The following is a 21,572-nucleotide window of genomic DNA, read 5'->3' on the forward strand; positions in this document are numbered from 1 at the left end:
TTTATCTAATACTGTGTAGTGTGGCCAGTAGGGGTCATACATAGTGCGAATAATAAATATATTACAACAGTTGTGGAGGTAGCGACGATTATTTACATACACTCTATACACAAGCAATATGAAAAGTCTGTAGCTGTCCCTTTCCGCGACCACTGTTCGTCTCCCGTTAAATGGATAATTGAAAACACACAGGGATGTTTCTTTTATCTAATAATGTGTAGTGTGGCCAGTAGGAGTCATACATAGTGCGAATAATAAATATATTACAACAGTTGTGGAGGCAGCGACGATTATTTACCCACACGCTATATACAAGCAATAGGAAAAGTCTGTAGCTGTCCCTTTCCGCGACCACTGTTCGTCTCCCGCTAAATGGATAATTGAAAACACACAGGGATGTTTCTTTTATCTAATAATGTGTAGTGTGGCCAGTAGGGGTCATACATAGTGCGAATAATAAATATATTACAACAGTTGTGGAGGCAGCGACGATTATTTACACACACACTCTATACACAAGCAATATGAAAAGTCTGTAGCTGTCCCTTTCCGCGACCACTGTTCGTCTCCCGTTAAATGGATAATTGAAAACACACAGGGATGTTTCTTTTATCTAATAATGTGTAGTGTGGCCAGTAGGGGTCATACATAGTGCGAATAATAAATATATTACAACAGTTGTGGAGGCAGCGACGATTATTTACCCACACGCTATATACAAGCAATAGGAAAAGTCTGTAGCTGTCCCTTTCCGCGACCACTGTTCGTCTCCCGCTAAATGGATAATGGAAAACACACTGAAATGTTTCTTTTATCTAATAATGTGTAGTGTGGCCAGTAGGAGTCATACATAGTAAAAATAATAGATATATTACAACAGTTGTGGAGGCAGCGACGATTATTTACACACACGCTATGTACATGTGATAGGAAAAGTCTGCAGCTGTCCCTTTCCGCGACCACTGTTCGTCTCCCGCTAAATGGATAATGGAAAACACACAGGGATGTTTCTTTTATCTAATACTGTGTAGTGTGGCCAGTAGGGGTCATACATAGTGCGAATAATAAATATATTACAACAGTTGTGGAGGTAGCGACGATTATTTACATACACACTCTATACACAAGCAATATGAAAAGTCTGTAGCTGTCCCTTTCCGCGACCACTGTTCGTCTCCCGTTAAATGGATAATGGAAAACACACAGGGATGTTTCTTTTATCTAATAATGGGAAGTGTGGCCAGTAGGAGTCATACATAGTAAAGATAATAGATGTATTACAACAGCTGTGGAGGCAGCGACGATTATTTACACACACACTCTATACACAAGCAATATGAAAAGTCTGTAGCTGTCCCTTTCCGCGACCACTGTTCGTCTCCCGTTAAATGGATAATTGAAAACACACAGGGATGTTTCTTTTATCTAATAATGGGAAGTGTGGCCAGTAGGAGTCATACATAGTAAAGATAATAGATATATTACAACAGTTGTGGAGGCAGCGACGATTATTTACACACACACTCTATACACAAGCAATATGAAAAGTCTGTAGCTGTCCCTTTCCGCGACCACTGTTCGTCTCCCGTTAAATGGATAATGGAAAACACACAGGGATGTTTCTTTTATCTAATAATGGAAAAGTGTGGCCAGTAGGAGTCATACGTAGTACAAATAATAAATATATTACAACAGTTGTGGAGGCAGCGACGATTATTTACACACACGCTATATACAAGTGCATGATAGGAAAAGTCTGCAGCTGTCCCTTTCCGCGACCACTGTTCGACTCCCGCTAAATGGATAATGGAAAACACACAGGGATGTTTCTTTTATCTAATACTGTGTAGTGTGGCCAGTAGGGGTCATACATAGTGCGAATAATAAATATATTACAACAGTTGTGGAGGTAGCGACGATTATTTACATACACTCTATACACAAGCAATATGAAAAGTCTGTACTTGTCCCTTTCCGCGACCACTGTTCGTCTCCCGCTAAATGGATAATGGAAAACACACTGAAATGTTTCTTTTATCTAATAATGTGTAGTGTGGCCAGTAGGAGTCATACATAGTAAAAATAATAGATATATTACAACTGTTGTGGAGGCAGCGACGATTATTTACACACACACTCTATACACAAGCAATATGAAAAGTCTGTAGCTGTCCCTTTCCGCGACCACTGTTCGTCTCCCGCTAAATGGATAATTGAAAACACACAGGGATGTTTCTTTTATCTAATAATGGGAAGTGTGGCCAGTAGGAGTCATACATAGTAAAGATAATAGATATATTACAACAGCTGTGGAGGCAGCGACGATTATTTACACACACACTCTATACACAAGCAATATGAAAAGTCTGTAGCTGTCCCTTTCCGCGACCACTGTTCGTCTCCCGTTAAATGGATAATTGAAAACACACAGGGATGTTTCTTTTATCTAATAATGTGTAGTGTGGCCAGTAGGGGTCATACATAGTGCGAATAATAAATATATTACAACAGTTGTGGAGGTAGCGACGATTATTTACATACACACTCTATACACAAGCAATATGAAAAGTCTGTAGCTGTCCCTTTCCGCGACCACTGTTCGTCTCCCGTTAAATGGATAATGGAAAACACACAGGGATGTTTCTTTTATCTAATAATGGGAAGTGTGGCCAGTAGGAGTCATACATAGTAAAGATAATAGATGTATTACAACAGCTGTGGAGGCAGCGACGATTATTTACACACACACTCTATACACAAGCAATATGAAAAGTCTGTAGCTGTCCCTTTCCGCGACCACTGTTCGTCTCCCGTTAAATGGATAATTGAAAACACACAGGGATGTTTCTTTTATCTAATAATGGGAAGTGTGGCCAGTAGGAGTCATACATAGTAAAGATAATAGATATATTACAACAGTTGTGGAGGCAGCGACGATTATTTACACACACACTCTATACACAAGCAATATGAAAAGTCTGTAGCTGTCCCTTTCCGCGACCACTGTTCGTCTCCCGTTAAATGGATAATGGAAAACACACAGGGATGTTTCTTTTATCTAATAATGGAAAAGTGTGGCCAGTAGGAGTCATACGTAGTACAAATAATAAATATATTACAACAGTTGTGGAGGCAGCGACGATTATTTACACACACGCTATATACAAGTGCATGATAGGAAAAGTCTGCAGCTGTCCCTTTCCGCGACCACTGTTCGACTCCCGCTAAATGGATAATGGAAAACACACAGGGATGTTTCTTTTATCTAATACTGTGTAGTGTGGCCAGTAGGGGTCATACATAGTGCGAATAATAAATATATTACAACAGTTGTGGAGGTAGCGACGATTATTTACATACACTCTATACACAAGCAATATGAAAAGTCTGTACTTGTCCCTTTCCGCGACCACTGTTCGTCTCCCGCTAAATGGATAATGGAAAACACACTGAAATGTTTCTTTTATCTAATAATGTGTAGTGTGGCCAGTAGGAGTCATACATAGTAAAAATAATAGATATATTACAACTGTTGTGGAGGCAGCGACGATTATTTACACACACACTCTATACACAAGCAATATGAAAAGTCTGTAGCTGTCCCTTTCCGCGACCACTGTTCGTCTCCCGCTAAATGGATAATTGAAAACACACAGGGATGTTTCTTTTATCTAATAATGGGAAGTGTGGCCAGTAGGAGTCATACATAGTAAAGATAATAGATATATTACAACAGCTGTGGAGGCAGCGACGATTATTTACACACACACTCTATACACAAGCAATATGAAAAGTCTGTAGCTGTCCCTTTCCGCGACCACTGTTCGTCTCCCGTTAAATGGATAATTGAAAACACACAGGGATGTTTCTTTTATCTAATAATGTGTAGTGTGGCCAGTAGGGGTCATACATAGTGCGAATAATAAATATATTACAACAGTTGTGGAGGCAGCGACGATTATTTACCCACACGCTATATACAAGCAATAGGAAAAGTCTGTAGCTGTCCCTTTCCGCGACCACTGTTCGTCTCCCGCTAAATGGATAATGGAAAACACACTGAAATGTTTCTTTTATCTAATAATGTGTAGTGTGGCCAGTAGGAGTCATACATAGTAAAGATAATAGATATATTACAACAGTTGTGGAGGCAGCGACGATTATTTACACACACGCTATGTACAAGTGATAGGAAAAGTCTGCAGCTGTCCCTTTCCGCGACCACTGTTCGTCTCCCGCTAAATGGATAATGGAAAACACACAGGGATGTTTCTTTTATCTAATACTGTGTAGTGTGGCCAGTAGGGGTCATACATAGTAAAAATAATAGATATATTACAACTGTTGTGGAGGCAGCGACGATTATTTACACACACACTCTATACACAAGCAATATGAAAAGTCTGTAGCTGTCCCTTTCCGCGACCACTGTTCGTCTCCCGCTAAATGGATAATTGAAAACACACAGGGATGTTTCTTTTATCTAATAGTGGGAAGTGTGGCCAGTAGGAGTCATACATAGTAAAGATAATAGATATATTACAACAGCTGTGGAGGCAGCGACGATTATTTACACACACACTCTATACACAAGCAATATGAAAAGTCTGTAGCTGTCCCTTTCCGCGACCACTGTTCGTCTCCCGTTAAATGGATAATTGAAAACACACAGGGATGTTTCTTTTATCTAATAATGTGTAGTGTGGCCAGTAGGGGTCATACATAGTGCGAATAATAAATATATTACAACAGTTGTGGAGGTAGCGACGATTATTTACATACACACTCTATACACAAGCAATATGAAAAGTCTGTAGCTGTCCCTTTCCGCGACCACTGTTCGTCTCCCGTTAAATGGATAATGGAAAACACACAGGGATGTTTCTTTTATCTAATAATGGGAAGTGTGGCCAGTAGGAGTCATACATAGTAAAGATAATAGATGTATTACAACAGCTGTGGAGGCAGCGACGATTATTTACACACACACTCTATACACAAGCAATATGAAAAGTCTGTAGCTGTCCCTTTCCGCGACCACTGTTCGTCTCCCGTTAAATGGATAATTGAAAACACACAGGGATGTTTCTTTTATCTAATAATGGGAAGTGTGGCCAGTAGGAGTCATACATAGTAAAGATAATAGATATATTACAACAGTTGTGGAGGCAGCGACGATTATTTACACACACACTCTATACACAAGCAATATGAAAAGTCTGTAGCTGTCCCTTTCCGCGACCACTGTTCGTCTCCCGTTAAATGGATAATGGAAAACACACAGGGATGTTTCTTTTATCTAATAATGGAAAAGTGTGGCCAGTAGGAGTCATACGTAGTACAAATAATAAATATATTACAACAGTTGTGGAGGCAGCGACGATTATTTACACACACGCTATATACAAGTGCATGATAGGAAAAGTCTGCAGCTGTCCCTTTCCGCGACCACTGTTCGACTCCCGCTAAATGGATAATGGAAAACACACAGGGATGTTTCTTTTATCTAATACTGTGTAGTGTGGCCAGTAGGGGTCATACATAGTGCGAATAATAAATATATTACAACAGTTGTGGAGGTAGCGACGATTATTTACATACACTCTATACACAAGCAATATGAAAAGTCTGTACTTGTCCCTTTCCGCGACCACTGTTCGTCTCCCGCTAAATGGATAATGGAAAACACACTGAAATGTTTCTTTTATCTAATAATGTGTAGTGTGGCCAGTAGGAGTCATACATAGTAAAAATAATAGATATATTACAACTGTTGTGGAGGCAGCGACGATTATTTACACACACACTCTATACACAAGCAATATGAAAAGTCTGTAGCTGTCCCTTTCCGCGACCACTGTTCGTCTCCCGCTAAATGGATAATTGAAAACACACAGGGATGTTTCTTTTATCTAATAATGGGAAGTGTGGCCAGTAGGAGTCATACATAGTAAAGATAATAGATATATTACAACAGCTGTGGAGGCAGCGACGATTATTTACACACACACTCTATACACAAGCAATATGAAAAGTCTGTAGCTGTCCCTTTCCGCGACCACTGTTCGTCTCCCGTTAAATGGATAATTGAAAACACACAGGGATGTTTCTTTTATCTAATAATGTGTAGTGTGGCCAGTAGGGGTCATACATAGTGCGAATAATAAATATATTACAACAGTTGTGGAGGCAGCGACGATTATTTACCCACACGCTATATACAAGCAATAGGAAAAGTCTGTAGCTGTCCCTTTCCGCGACCACTGTTCGTCTCCCGCTAAATGGATAATGGAAAACACACTGAAATGTTTCTTTTATCTAATAATGTGTAGTGTGGCCAGTAGGAGTCATACATAGTAAAGATAATAGATATATTACAACAGTTGTGGAGGCAGCGACGATTATTTACATACACGCTATGTACAAGTGATAGGAAAAGTCTGCAGCTGTCCCTTTCCGCGACCACTGTTCGTCTCCCGCTAAATGGATAATGGAAAACACACAGGGATGTTTCTTTTATCTAATACTGTGTAGTGTGGCCAGTAGGGGTCATACATAGTGCGAATAATAAATATATTACAACAGTTGTGGAGGTAGCGACGATTATTTACATACACTCTATACACAAGCAATATGAAAAGTCTGTAGCTGTCCCTTTCCGCGACCACTGTTCGTCTCCCGTTAAATGGATAATGGAAAACACACAGGGATGTTTCTTTTATCTAATAATGGGAAGTGTGGCCAGTAGGAGTCATACATAGTAAAGATAATAGATGTATTACAACAGCTGTGGAGGCAGCGACGATTATTTACACACACACTCTATACACAAGCAATATGAAAAGTCTGTAGCTGTCCCTTTCCGCGACCACTGTTCGTCTCCCGTTAAATGGATAATTGAAAACACACAGGGATGTTTCTTTTATCTAATAATGGGAAGTGTGGCCAGTAGGAGTCATACATAGTAAAGATAATAGATATATTACAACAGTTGTGGAGGCAGCGACGATTATTTACACACACACTCTATACACAAGCAATATGAAAAGTCTGTAGCTGTCCCTTTCCGCGACCACTGTTCGTCTCCCGTTAAATGGATAATGGAAAACACACAGGGATGTTTCTTTTATCTAATAATGGAAAAGTGTGGCCAGTAGGAGTCATACGTAGTACAAATAATAAATATATTACAACAGTTGTGGAGGCAGCGACGATTATTTACACACACGCTATATACAAGCAATAGGAAAAGTCTGTACCTGTCCCTTTCCGCGACCACTGTTCGTCTCCCGCTAAATGGATAATGGAAAACACACTGAAATGTTTCTTTTATCTAATAATGTGTAGAGTGGCCAGTAGGAGTGATGAAAAGTAAAGATAATAGATATATTACAACAGTTGTGGAGGCAGCGACGATTATTTACACACACGCTATATACAAGTGCATGATAGGAAAAGTCTGCAGCTGTCCCTTTCCGCGACCACTGTTCGACTCCCGCTAAATGGATAATGGAAAACACACAGGGATGTTTCTTTTATCTAATACTGTGTAGTGTGGCCAGTAGGACTGATGAAAAGTAAAGATAATAGATATATTACAACAGTTGTGGAGGCAGCGACGATTATTTACACACACGCTATGTACAAGTGATAGGAAAAGTCTGCAGCTGTCCCTTTCCGCGACCACTGTTCGTCTCCCGCTAAATGGATAATGGAAAACACACAGGGATGTTTCTTTTATCTAATACTGTGTAGTGTGGCCAGTAGGGGTCATACATAGTGCGAATAATAAATATATTACAACAGTTGTGGAGGTAGCGACGATTATTTACATACACTCTATACACAAGCAATATGAAAAGTCTGTAGCTGTCCCTTTCCGCGACCACTGTTCGTCTCCCGTTAAATGGATAATGGAAAACACACAGGGATGTTTCTTTTATCTAATAATGGGAAGTGTGGCCAGTAGGAGTCATACATAGTAAAGATAATAGATGTATTACAACAGCTGTGGAGGCAGCGACGATTATTTACACACACACTCTATACACAAGCAATATGAAAAGTCTGTAGCTGTCCCTTTCCGCGACCACTGTTCGTCTCCCGTTAAATGGATAATTGAAAACACACAGGGATGTTTCTTTTATCTAATAATGGAAAAGTGTGGCCAGTAGGAGTCATACGTAGTACAAATAATAAATATATTACAACAGTTGTGGAGGCAGCGACGATTATTTACCCACACGCTATATACAAGCAATATGAAAAGTCTGTACCTGTCCCTTTCCGCGACCACTGTTCGTCTCCCGCTAAATGGATAATGGAAAACACACTGAAATGTTTCTTTTATCTAATAATGTGTAGAGTGGCCAGTAGGAGTGATGAAAAGTAAAGATAATAGATATATTACAACAGTTGTGGAGGCAGCGACGATTATTTACACACACGCTATATACAAGTGCATGATAGGAAAAGTCTGCAGCTGTCCCTTTCCGCGACCACTGTTCGACTCCCGCTAAATGGATAATGGAAAACACACAGGGATGTTTCTTTTATCTAATACTGTGTAGTGTGGCCAGTAGGGGTCATACATAGTGCGAATAATAAATATATTACAACAGTTGTGGAGGTAGCGACGATTATTTACATACACTCTATACACAAGCAATATGAAAAGTCTGTACTTGTCCCTTTCCGCGACCACTGTTCGTCTCCCGCTAAATGGATAATGGAAAACACACTGAAATGTTTCTTTTATCTAATAATGTGTAGTGTGGCCAGTAGGAGTCATACATAGTAAAAATAATAGATATATTACAACTGTTGTGGAGGCAGCGACGATTATTTACACACACACTCTATACACAAGCAATATGAAAAGTCTGTAGCTGTCCCTTTCCGCGACCACTGTTCGTCTCCCGTTAAATGGATAATTGAAAACACACAGGGATGTTTCTTTTATCTAATAATGGGAAGTGTGGCCAGTAGGAGTCATACATAGTAAAGATAATAGATATATTACAACAGCTGTGGAGGCAGCGACGATTATTTACACACACACTCTATACACAAGCAATATGAAAAGTCTGTAGCTGTCCCTTTCCGCGACCACTGTTCGTCTCCCGCTAAATGGATAATGGAAAACACACAGGGGTGTTTCTTTTATCTAATACTGTGTAGTGTGGCCAGTAGGGGTCATACATAGTAAAGATAATAGATATATTACAACAGCTGTGGAGGCAGCGACGATTATTTACATACACTCTATACACAAGCAATATGAAAAGTCTGTAGCTGTCCCTTTCCGCGACCACTGTTCGTCTCCCGTTAAATGGATAATGGAAAACACACAGGGATGTTTCTTTTATCTAATAATGGAAAGTGTGGCCAGTAGGAGTCATACGTAGTACAAATAATAAATATATTACAACAGTTGTGGAGGCAGCGACGATTATTTACCCACACGCTATATACAAGCAATAGGAAAAGTCTGTAGCTGTCCCTTTCCGCGACCACTGTTCGTCTCCCGCTAAATGGATAATGGAAAACACACTGAAATGTTTCTTTTATCTAATAATGTGTAGAGTGGCCAGTAGGAGTGATGAAAAGTAAAGATAATAGATATATTACAACAGTTGTGGAGGCAGCGACGATTATTTACAAACACGCTATGTACAAGTGCATGATAGGAAAAGTCTGCAGCTGTCCCTTTCCGCGACCACTGTTCGTCTCCCGCTAAATGGATAATGGAAAACACACAGGGATGTTTCTTTTATCTAATACTGTGTAGTGTGGCCAGTAGGGGTCATACATAGTGCGAATAATAAATATATTACAACAGTTGTGGAGGCAGCGACGATTATTTACATACACTCTATACACAAGCAATATGAAAAGTCTGTACTTGTCCCTTTCCGCGACCACTGTTCGTCTCCCGCTAAATGGATAATGGAAAACACACAGGGATGTTTCTTTTATCTAATACTGTGTAGTGTGGCCAGTAGGGGTCATACATAGTGCGAATAATAAATATATTACAACAGTTGTGGAGGTAGCGACGATTATTTACATACACTCTATACACAAGCAATATGAAAAGTCTGTAGCTGTCCCTTTCCGCGACCACTGTTCGTCTCCCGTTAAATGGATAATTGAAAACACACAGGGATGTTTCTTTTATCTAATAATGTGTAGTGTGGCCAGTAGGGGTCATACATAGTGCGAATAATAAATATATTACAACAGTTGTGGAGGCAGCGACGATTATTTACCCACACGCTATATACAAGCAATAGGAAAAGTCTGTAGCTGTCCCTTTCCGCGACCACTGTTCGTCTCCCGCTAAATGGATAATTGAAAACACACAGGGATGTTTCTTTTATCTAATAATGTGTAGTGTGGCCAGTAGGGGTCATACATAGTGCGAATAATAAATATATTACAACAGTTGTGGAGGCAGCGACGATTATTTACACACACACTCTATACACAAGCAATATGAAAAGTCTGTAGCTGTCCCTTTCCGCGACCACTGTTCGTCTCCCGCTAAATGGATAATGGAAAACACACAGGGATGTTTCTTTTATCTAATACTGTGTAGTGTGGCCAGTAGGGGTCATACATAGTGCGAATAATAAATATATTACAACAGTTGTGGAGGTAGCGACGATTATTTACATACACTCTATACACAAGCAATATGAAAAGTCTGTACTTGTCCCTTTCCGCGACCACTGTTCGTCTCCCGCTAAATGGATAATGGAAAACACACAGGGATGTTTCTTTTATCTAATACTGTGTAGTGTGGCCAGTAGGGGTCATACATAGTGCGAATAATAAATATATTACAACAGTTGTGGAGGTAGCGACGATTATTTACATACACTCTATACACAAGCAATATGAAAAGTCTGTAGCTGTCCCTTTCCGCGACCACTGTTCGTCTCCCGTTAAATGGATAATTGAAAACACACAGGGATGTTTCTTTTATCTAATAATGTGTAGTGTGGCCAGTAGGAGTCATACATAGTGCGAATAATAAATATATTACAACAGTTGTGGAGGCAGCGACGATTATTTACCCACACGCTATATACAAGCAATAGGAAAAGTCTGTAGCTGTCCCTTTCCGCGACCACTGTTCGTCTCCCGCTAAATGGATAATTGAAAACACACAGGGATGTTTCTTTTATCTAATAATGTGTAGTGTGGCCAGTAGGGGTCATACATAGTGCGAATAATAAATATATTACAACAGTTGTGGAGGCAGCGACGATTATTTACACACACACTCTATACACAAGCAATATGAAAAGTCTGTAGCTGTCCCTTTCCGCGACCACTGTTCGTCTCCCGTTAAATGGATAATTGAAAACACACAGGGATGTTTCTTTTATCTAATAATGTGTAGTGTGGCCAGTAGGGGTCATACATAGTGCGAATAATAAATATATTACAACAGTTGTGGAGGCAGCGACGATTATTTACCCACACGCTATATACAAGCAATAGGAAAAGTCTGTAGCTGTCCCTTTCCGCGACCACTGTTCGTCTCCCGCTAAATGGATAATGGAAAACACACTGAAATGTTTCTTTTATCTAATAATGTGTAGTGTGGCCAGTAGGAGTCATACATAGTAAAAATAATAGATATATTACAACAGTTGTGGAGGCAGCGACGATTATTTACACACACGCTATGTACATGTGATAGGAAAAGTCTGCAGCTGTCCCTTTCCGCGACCACTGTTCGTCTCCCGCTAAATGGATAATGGAAAACACACAGGGATGTTTCTTTTATCTAATACTGTGTAGTGTGGCCAGTAGGGGTCATACATAGTGCGAATAATAAATATATTACAACAGTTGTGGAGGTAGCGACGATTATTTACATACACACTCTATACACAAGCAATATGAAAAGTCTGTAGCTGTCCCTTTCCGCGACCACTGTTCGTCTCCCGTTAAATGGATAATGGAAAACACACAGGGATGTTTCTTTTATCTAATAATGGGAAGTGTGGCCAGTAGGAGTCATACATAGTAAAGATAATAGATGTATTACAACAGCTGTGGAGGCAGCGACGATTATTTACACACACACTCTATACACAAGCAATATGAAAAGTCTGTAGCTGTCCCTTTCCGCGACCACTGTTCGTCTCCCGTTAAATGGATAATTGAAAACACACAGGGATGTTTCTTTTATCTAATAATGGGAAGTGTGGCCAGTAGGAGTCATACATAGTAAAGATAATAGATATATTACAACAGTTGTGGAGGCAGCGACGATTATTTACACACACACTCTATACACAAGCAATATGAAAAGTCTGTAGCTGTCCCTTTCCGCGACCACTGTTCGTCTCCCGTTAAATGGATAATGGAAAACACACAGGGATGTTTCTTTTATCTAATAATGGAAAAGTGTGGCCAGTAGGAGTCATACGTAGTACAAATAATAAATATATTACAACAGTTGTGGAGGCAGCGACGATTATTTACACACACGCTATATACAAGTGCATGATAGGAAAAGTCTGCAGCTGTCCCTTTCCGCGACCACTGTTCGACTCCCGCTAAATGGATAATGGAAAACACACAGGGATGTTTCTTTTATCTAATACTGTGTAGTGTGGCCAGTAGGGGTCATACATAGTGCGAATAATAAATATATTACAACAGTTGTGGAGGTAGCGACGATTATTTACATACACTCTATACACAAGCAATATGAAAAGTCTGTAGCTGTCCCTTTCCGCGACCACTGTTCGTCTCCCGTTAAATGGATAATGGAAAACACACAGGGATGTTTCTTTTATCTAATAATGGGAAGTGTGGCCAGTAGGAGTCATACATAGTAAAGATAATAGATGTATTACAACAGCTGTGGAGGCAGCGACGATTATTTACACACACACTCTATACACAAGCAATATGAAAAGTCTGTAGCTGTCCCTTTCCGCGACCACTGTTCGTCTCCCGTTAAATGGATAATGGAAAACACACAGGGATGTTTCTTTTATCTAATAATGGAAAAGTGTGGCCAGTAGGAGTCATACGTAGTACAAATAATAAATATATTACAACAGTTGTGGAGGCAGCGACGATTATTTACCCACACGCTATATACAAGCAATAGGAAAAGTCTGTACCTGTCCCTTTCCGCGACCACTGTTCGTCTCCCGCTAAATGGATAATAGATGTATTACAACAGTTGTGGAGGCAGCGACGATTATTTACACACACACTCTATACACAAGCAATATGAAAAGTCTGTAGCTGTCCCTTTCCGCGACCACTGTTCGTCTCCCGTTAAATGGATAATGGAAAACACACAGGGATGTTTCTTTTATCTAATAATGGAAAAGTGTGGCCAGTAGGAGTCATACGTAGTACAAATAATAAATATATTACAACAGTTGTGGAGGCAGCGACGATTATTTACCCACACGCTATATACAAGCAATAGGAAAAGTCTGTACCTGTCCCTTTCCGCGACCACTGTTCGTCTCCCGCTAAATGGATAATGGAAAACACACTGAAATGTTTCTTTTATCTAATAATGTGTAGAGTGGCCAGTAGGAGTGATGAAAAGTAAAGATAATAGATATATTACAACAGTTGTGGAGGCAGCGACGATTATTTACATACACGCTATGTACAAGTGATAGGAAAAGTCTGCAGCTGTCCCTTTCCGCGACCACTGTTCGTCTCCCGCTAAATGGATAATGGAAAACACACAGGGATGTTTCTTTTATCTAATACTGTGTAGTGTGGCCAGTAGGGGTCATACATAGTGCGAATAATAAATATATTACAACAGTTGTGGAGGTAGCGACGATTATTTACATACACTCTATACACAAGCAATATGAAAAGTCTGTAGCTGTCCCTTTCCGCGACCACTGTTCGTCTCCCGTTAAATGGATAATGGAAAACACACAGGGATGTTTCTTTTATCTAATAATGGGAAGTGTGGCCAGTAGGAGTCATACATAGTAAAGATAATAGATGTATTACAACAGCTGTGGAGGCAGCGACGATTATTTACACACACACTCTATACACAAGCAATATGAAAAGTCTGTAGCTGTCCCTTTCCGCGACCACTGTTCGTCTCCCGTTAAATGGATAATTGAAAACACACAGGGATGTTTCTTTTATCTAATAATGGGAAGTGTGGCCAGTAGGAGTCATACATAGTAAAGATAATAGATATATTACAACAGTTGTGGAGGCAGCGACGATTATTTACACACACACTCTATACACAAGCAATATGAAAAGTCTGTAGCTGTCCCTTTCCGCGACCACTGTTCGTCTCCCGTTAAATGGATAATGGAAAACACACAGGGATGTTTCTTTTATCTAATAATGGAAAAGTGTGGCCAGTAGGAGTCATACGTAGTACAAATAATAAATATATTACAACAGTTGTGGAGGCAGCGACGATTATTTACCCACACGCTATATACAAGCAATAGGAAAAGTCTGTAGCTGTCCCTTTCCGCGACCACTGTTCGTCTCCCGCTAAATGGATAATGGAAAACACACTGAAATGTTTCTTTTATCTAATAATGTGTAGAGTGGCCAGTAGGAGTGATGAAAAGTAAAGATAATAGATATATTACAACAGTTGTGGAGGCAGCGACGATTATTTACACACACGCTATATACAAGTGCATGATAGGAAAAGTCTGCAGCTGTCCCTTTCCGCGACCACTGTTCGACTCCCGCTAAATGGATAATGGAAAACACACAGGGATGTTTCTTTTATCTAATACTGTGTAGTGTGGCCAGTAGGGGTCATACATAGTGCGAATAATAAATATATTACAACAGTTGTGGAGGTAGCGACGATTATTTACATACACTCTATACACAAGCAATATGAAAAGTCTGTAGCTGTCCCTTTCCGCGACCACTGTTCGTCTCCCGTTAAATGGATAATTGAAAACACACAGGGATGTTTCTTTTATCTAATAATGTGTAGTGTGGCCAGTAGGGGTCATACATAGTGCGAATAATAAATATATTACAACAGTTGTGGAGGCAGCGACGATTATTTACCCACACGCTATATACAAGCAATAGGAAAAGTCTGTAGCTGTCCCTTTCCGCGACCACTGTTCGTCTCCCGCTAAATGGATAATGGAAAACACACTGAAATGTTTCTTTTATCTAATAATGTGTAGTGTGGCCAGTAGGAGTCATACATAGTAAAGATAATAGATATATTACAACAGTTGTGGAGGCAGCGACGATTATTTACACACACGCTATGTACAAGTGATAGGAAAAGTCTGCAGCTGTCCCTTTCCGCGACCACTGTTCGTCTCCCGCTAAATGGATAATTGAAAACACACAGGGATGTTTCTTTTATCTAATACTGTGTAGTGTGGCCAGTAGGGGTCATACATAGTGCGAATAATAAATATATTACAACAGTTGTGGAGGTAGCGACGATTATTTACATACACTCTATACACAAGCAATATGAAAAGTCTGTACTTGTCCCTTTCCGCGACCACTGTTCGTCTCCCGCTAAATGGATAATGTAAAACACACAGGGATGTTTCTTTTAACTAATAATGTGTAGAGTGACCAGTAGGGGTCATACATATAAATATATATATATATATACATTACAACAGTTGTGGAGGTAGCGACGATTATTTACACACACGCTACACAAGGATGTTTCCTTTATATGATAATGTGCAGTGTGACATGTCAGTGGCGTAAATATAAAAAAACATATTTGTATTATAATAGTTGTGGGGTAGTGGGGTTATTGTTCCCACACCAGGCAACATGAACAGTCTGTAGTTGTCCCTTTCCCAGACCAATATAATTATTTGATCACTGTGTTCGGTTCTTCGCTCAGGATGCTGTACTGGGTACCTTGACTTTACTGAGGGTTTATTGAGAATCACATGTTAAGTAAGGATAAGAATTTATGGATGAACAACTTATTTATTACAATTAAGAGCGACTTTTCGGTGTAGGTTCTAAAGCCGTTATCAAAGTGATATACAGAGCCTGGTTGACAAGTATATACAAGTCGGAAGCAATGTTTATACAGTAGAGTTGATATTGTTATACTGGAGTAGAGAATCCTGTTATGTATATACAAGGCCATTCGTGCAACAAGTTGTCCCAGTTTCCCAGACCAATGCCCGTCCCCCGTACAAATAATAATTGTATAATACTAGTTATGGGGGTATTGTGGCGATGATTTTCCCACAGCCAATGCAAGGCAATAGGAACAGTGTGCAGTTGTTCCTTTCCCAGACCAATGTTCGCGCCCCGTATAAAATAATATGAAACATACGCAATGCTCTTTTTTCATAATAATGTGTAAGAGTGACGTTTCAGTGGACCGAATAAAAAAGCACTGTATTATACCCATTGTAGGGGTAGCCATGAGGATTTTTACATATCTAAAAAAGGCAATATGAAGACTCTGTAGTTGTCACTTTCCCAGACCAACGTACGCCTCTCGTTTAATTGATGGGGAAAATACACAAGGATGTTTCTTTTATATAATAGTAATGTGTAGAGTGACCAGTCAGTGGCTTGAGTATACAAAAAATAATTGTATTAAACTAGTTGTAGGGGTAGCGGCGATGATTTACGCACACGCTATATACAAGGCAATATGAAGAGTCTGTAGTTGTCTGTAGTTGTTTATAAAATAACGAAAATACGCAAAGCTCTATTTCATAACCTATGTGTAGGGTGGCTACAAAGAATACATTCTGAAGAACGTTGACTAGATTAAAGTGAGTCAGCATAAATGGCACTGGATTCGAATATGCCAAAGCATGTATTTTTCCATATTTTTTATCTGTGAATTCGACGATATAGGATATAGTGGTAAAGCTTATGTTAAGTCGAGATTCCCCTTTGATAGAAATTATTTAAATCCGATTGTCAAAAGAAAATATTGTATAAAAAAAGTGAGCTAACCAGTTTAAACATATCTGTTTACCTCTCTGATGACTTGATAGCAAAAAATAAGGGATCAGAGTAAATTAAAGTGGCCTGTGTTCTGAAAAGAAAGTTCGGCTATCGTTTGTCAGCTATATTTGTGAGATTGCGAGAATGTGTATAATGAATATGTATGTATATGTCCGTTCTAGTACCTAGACAAACGGATTTTACAAACATGCATGTATTTATTAGTTTAGGGTAGTGTGATACATTACCACGATGTCTAAAGAGACTGAATCAAACCACAGATGATCTCAATCGTCACCTCACTAACAGTACAGATAAAAAAAATAATGGCTTTAAATGTGTTAAAATTGAGTGAGCTTGATCGAGTAAGTATATATACATATTATATATAAAAGAATACTGCGTTCAGTATAATAATATTTATTCAGACAAAAATGTATGGAATTGTTATAATTTGACTGGGATTTGTCTATAGATAGCCGCGCATTTCGTATTGTCGTGCGGAAGCTTAAATACAGTATAGTTGAACTACACGCGCGAGCATAACAGGCATACCTCTCGATAAACGTAGCTCTGAGGCCTGGTCTGGGAAAGGGACGTATACTGACTCGACCGTAAACTTCCCGCCGCTGCTACAAACCGGAAGTGATTATAAACGGAAGTACCTGCTCCCATCTAAACAAGTTCCTGGCTACACTTACGTTTGCGACTCTCAGTCACAGTTTCACATTTGTTCTGAGTCGACACCAAGCTTTAATAACGACGCGTGCTACAGTCGATAAACAGTGTATGGAGCCAAGGATACACGCAATAACTGGAAACGACACATGTAATGTGATAAAAGATCAAGGAATTTGTATTCCATGTCTTGAAATTTACAGCTCATCAAAATGGATCACCCAGAGAAAGCGTGTGGTTGTAAAGGTATACGGACGTGCTTGTTGTGTGAGGAAATCGCAGATGACCAAACTTCAGTTTCAAAATCTGACCAACAGCCCGAAAAGGTGAGAAAAATTGATGGATCAAAATTAGTATGCCGGTGTAGTATCTATGCTCTTATTCAGAAACGATGTATACAAATACAAAAAGTGACAATGCTCTCAAATGCACACAAAATGAACTACAAGTCAACAAACCTAAGATTTTTTGTTATGATCTTCTGATACTCGTAATTAGAAAGTTAGAAAGAGTAACACCACAGTTGTTTTGTTTTTTGTTGTTGTGTTTTTTAAGGGTTTTTTATATAAGTTTTTCGTTATTTAACATCGCACCCACCAATCTTCGTGCTATGTGATGGCAGTCTGTAAATAATAGAATCTGGACCAAACAATCCTGTGAGTGGCATCATGAGCATCGATCCACGCAATTGGGATCGATGATATGCATAAACCAAGTCAGCAAACCTGACCACCCGATTCCAGTTATTCGCCTCTTGTGACAAGCATAGTCGCTTGCCTTTTACGGCAAGCATGGCATGCTGAAGACCTATTAGGCCCCAAATTGTTAGTCATTATTCACGCAGTATATTTTTCTGTAAACAGTAAATAAATCTTAATAAGTAAATTATATAATCGCCAAGCCACCCATTTTATCAATAACACCAACTGTAACCATATCTTTGTACGGCTCCAAAATGATTTTGATATGGTCTTGTTGCTACACATCACTACAGGTTGTTCCATAGTGTTTTCCACTTTTCCATGCATGTCTCCACTTTTCCATGCATGTCTCCACTTTTCCATGCAGGTCTCCACTTTTCCATGCATGGTCTCTACTTTTCTATGCATGTCTCCACTTTTCCATGCATGTCTCCACTTTTCCATGCATGTCTCCACATTTCCATGCATGTCTCCACTTTTCCATGCATGTCTCCACTTTTTCATGCATGGTCGTGTTGGTTGCTGGTTTTGCTGAGAGTTTAGAGTCGATCTATCACTAATTTCATGAGTCGTACAAACTTAAGTTACTTTGTTTTATCCCCCAAATTACACCAATTATTTAATTTTACTGGTCCTCAAGAAAGTATACTAGACTTGGACTAGCGGCCAGCGGCCAGTGTCAAACACTGAAGGTCTGTTAACCCAAAGCAATAAACAGTACGTTTATGACTTATATTGAAACCTATCATTCAAAATGGCTTAGTTTGTTTCAGACCACATCACAAGTCTACTGTTACTGCCACCACTGCAATGTAGCTCACGTGGATCCGGGGTGCAGGTCACATCCCCATACAGCTGCTGATGGTGAGAAGCTCGACTTCTCCGGTATCCTCATCCTTGAGGATTTTGTCAGCGAGTCAGAGGAGAAACAGCTCTGTGACATCATCTACAGAACGCCGTTCATGAAGTCGCAGTCTGGGAGAAGGAAGCAGGCATGTGATTGAGGTTGATTCTATCTAGCTGCATTTTCTTAGCTTTGACAATCCAACATTTATTAGGCCACACCCCCCTTCACAGGTTAGAATTGGTCTTCAGCAAACCATGTTTGTCACAAGAACCAACTAAACGGTGGTCAGGCTCGCTGACTTGGTTGATGCATGTCACTGTATCCCAATTGTGTAGATCAGTGCTCATGATGTTGATCACAGGATTGTCTGGTCCAGACTCAAAATATTTGCAGACCACCATCATATAGCTGGACTATTGCTGAATGCAGCATAGAAAACAAATCTAGGTAACCTAATAGTTAAATCGTCATGCCAAAGACTCAATGTGTGAAGCCCATTTCTGGTATCCCCTGCCGTGGTATTGCTGGAATATTGCTAACTCTATGACAGTAAGATAGGCTCGGTTTGTCCTGCGACCGAGGATGTTTCATGTCGTCATGCAGAGTTATTTCCCTTACTCCTGGTAATAAGTGCATATCATAATTAATGAGTTCACCCTCAAATACGTTTTGAAACATTTGCAACCAGTGTCATTTTCGTCTCACGTCAAAGCTGACCTTTATGATAGGAGTGAAAAACTGTGTGTACGTTTGTTGTGTAATGCCGCACTCATCCACCAAAACTGTCCACTTACTCCATTAATTTGATCGATCAGTGTTGGTTGCTAGGGAACTACTCTAACCCAGAATCCCCATGGGTGAGTGAAAAACTGTCAGAAGTAGCATCAGACGTCACTACCTCACTGAACTCTATGATCTATAGGGGTGGTCGGTTAGCCTAGTGGTTAAAGCATTTGCTTGTCATGCCGAAGACCCTGGTTCAATTCCCGACATGGGTACTATTTGTGAAGGCCATTTCTGGTGTCCCCTGCCGTGATATTGCTGGAATATTGATAAAGCTGTGTTAACCATACTCACTCACTCACTCACTCACACTGTTTTTCTCTTTCCAGGACTATGGGCCTAAGGTAAACTTCAAGAAACAAAAAGTGAAAACAGATGTATTCACAGGATTGCCTGATTTCAGCCAGTTTCTATACGAGAGGATGAAGGCTGTTCCCCATCTTGAGGATTTCATACCTGTGGAACTGTGCAATTTAGAGTATGTGCCGGAGAGGGGATCAGCCATTGATCCCCATTTCGATGATTTCTGGCTGTGGGGGGAGAGACTTGTGACCTTGAACTTGGTGTCTGATACCACGCTGTGTTTCACAAAGGATGACCTGCCCGGTGTGGAGGTTCACGTGCCGCTGTTGCAGCGATCTTTGATAGTCGTGTCTGGACCTGCTCGGGTTGAGTGGAAACACGCCATTCACAGACAGGATATTAAACAGAAGCGTATTGCCATGACTTTCAGGGAACTCTCGGATGAGTTCAGAGGTCAGGGAAAATTGGTATCTGTTGGACAAAAGTTAGTCGATGTGGCCTTGAATTTTACAGGTTCTGCTGTTGGATCAGCTCCTGCTTGATTGGCTGGTTCCTTTAGGTTTTATTGTTGCCATGGTTACCGCAAGTCTTTCTGTGCCTGAAGATAGATTTTATACAATGTTGTGTACAGTCTTCAAATGTATTTAATTTAAATTAAATATTAACAATATCATATTGATTGTTCTATTTCAACCCCCGAAGATCCGGGTTAGAATTCATTTCAGCAACCCATGCTTGCAGTAAGAAGTGACTATGCTTGTTGTAAGAGGCAACTAACAGGACCGGGTGGTCAGGCTCGCTGACTTAGTTAATGCCTGTCATCGTATCCCAATTCCGTGATTGTCACTGGATTCTCGATTATTTATCTCAATTATTTACAGACTGCCGTCATGTAGCTGTAATATATTGCTTTATTACCCACGTGGTGAAGATACAGGTGGTTAGATACTAAATCCGTACGTCACACGTGTGTCGTACAAGGTTGACCTTGTTTTATTCGTTTTGATTGGATAACCGTGACCTCTTGTCACACCGGGACTACTTTTTTCATTCATAAAAAATCGCGAGACGTCATTCATTTTGCGATTACAAGGCAGAACTGAAGAAATTCATGAGAACGAGAGATATTTACAAACACTTTATTAAACCAAACAAGATAGTCTCACGCATCAAATTCGGTTTGCATTCGATATAAGTTATGCATAGAGCTCCTACAGACATATAATCAAGCTAGATCTATAAATCGATTTACAATGTACGACTGCCGATTGAGCGCGTCCCTTGAGCGTGACGCA

General features: G+C 39.9%; 1 protein-coding gene across 1 annotated transcript; it reads left to right on the forward strand.

Moving 5' to 3' along the window:
* Nucleotides 1-17,687: 17,687 nt before the first annotated feature.
* Nucleotides 17,688-20,950, forward strand: LOC124132001 (alpha-ketoglutarate-dependent dioxygenase alkB homolog 4-like). Its single transcript, XM_046495561.2, has 3 exons — nt 17,688-17,969; nt 19,118-19,336; nt 20,304-20,950. Exons 1-3 carry the CDS (start codon nt 17,856-17,858, stop codon nt 20,817-20,819), a joined length of 849 nt encoding a protein of 282 aa, XP_046351517.2. The 5' UTR covers nt 17,688-17,855; the 3' UTR covers nt 20,820-20,950.
* Nucleotides 20,951-21,572: the final 622 nt, after the last annotated feature.

Source organism: Haliotis rufescens, unplaced genomic scaffold (genome assembly GCF_023055435.1).
Source record: "Haliotis rufescens isolate VD_foot unplaced genomic scaffold, xgHalRufe1.0.p SCAF_93, whole genome shotgun sequence".
NCBI classification, from domain to species: domain Eukaryota; kingdom Metazoa; phylum Mollusca; class Gastropoda; order Lepetellida; family Haliotidae; genus Haliotis; species Haliotis rufescens.

Coding starts and splice junctions, on each gene's coding strand:
- LOC124132001 (XM_046495561.2), top strand. CDS start 17,856: ATGGATCACCCAGAGAAAGCGTGTGGTTGTAAAGGTATACGGACGTGC. Junction 17,970..19,117: donor CTGACCAACAGCCCGAAAAG/GTGAGAAAAATT, acceptor AGTTTGTTTCAG/ACCACATCACAAGTCTACTG. Junction 19,337..20,303: donor AGTCTGGGAGAAGGAAGCAG/GCATGTGATTGA, acceptor TTCTCTTTCCAG/GACTATGGGCCTAAGGTAAA.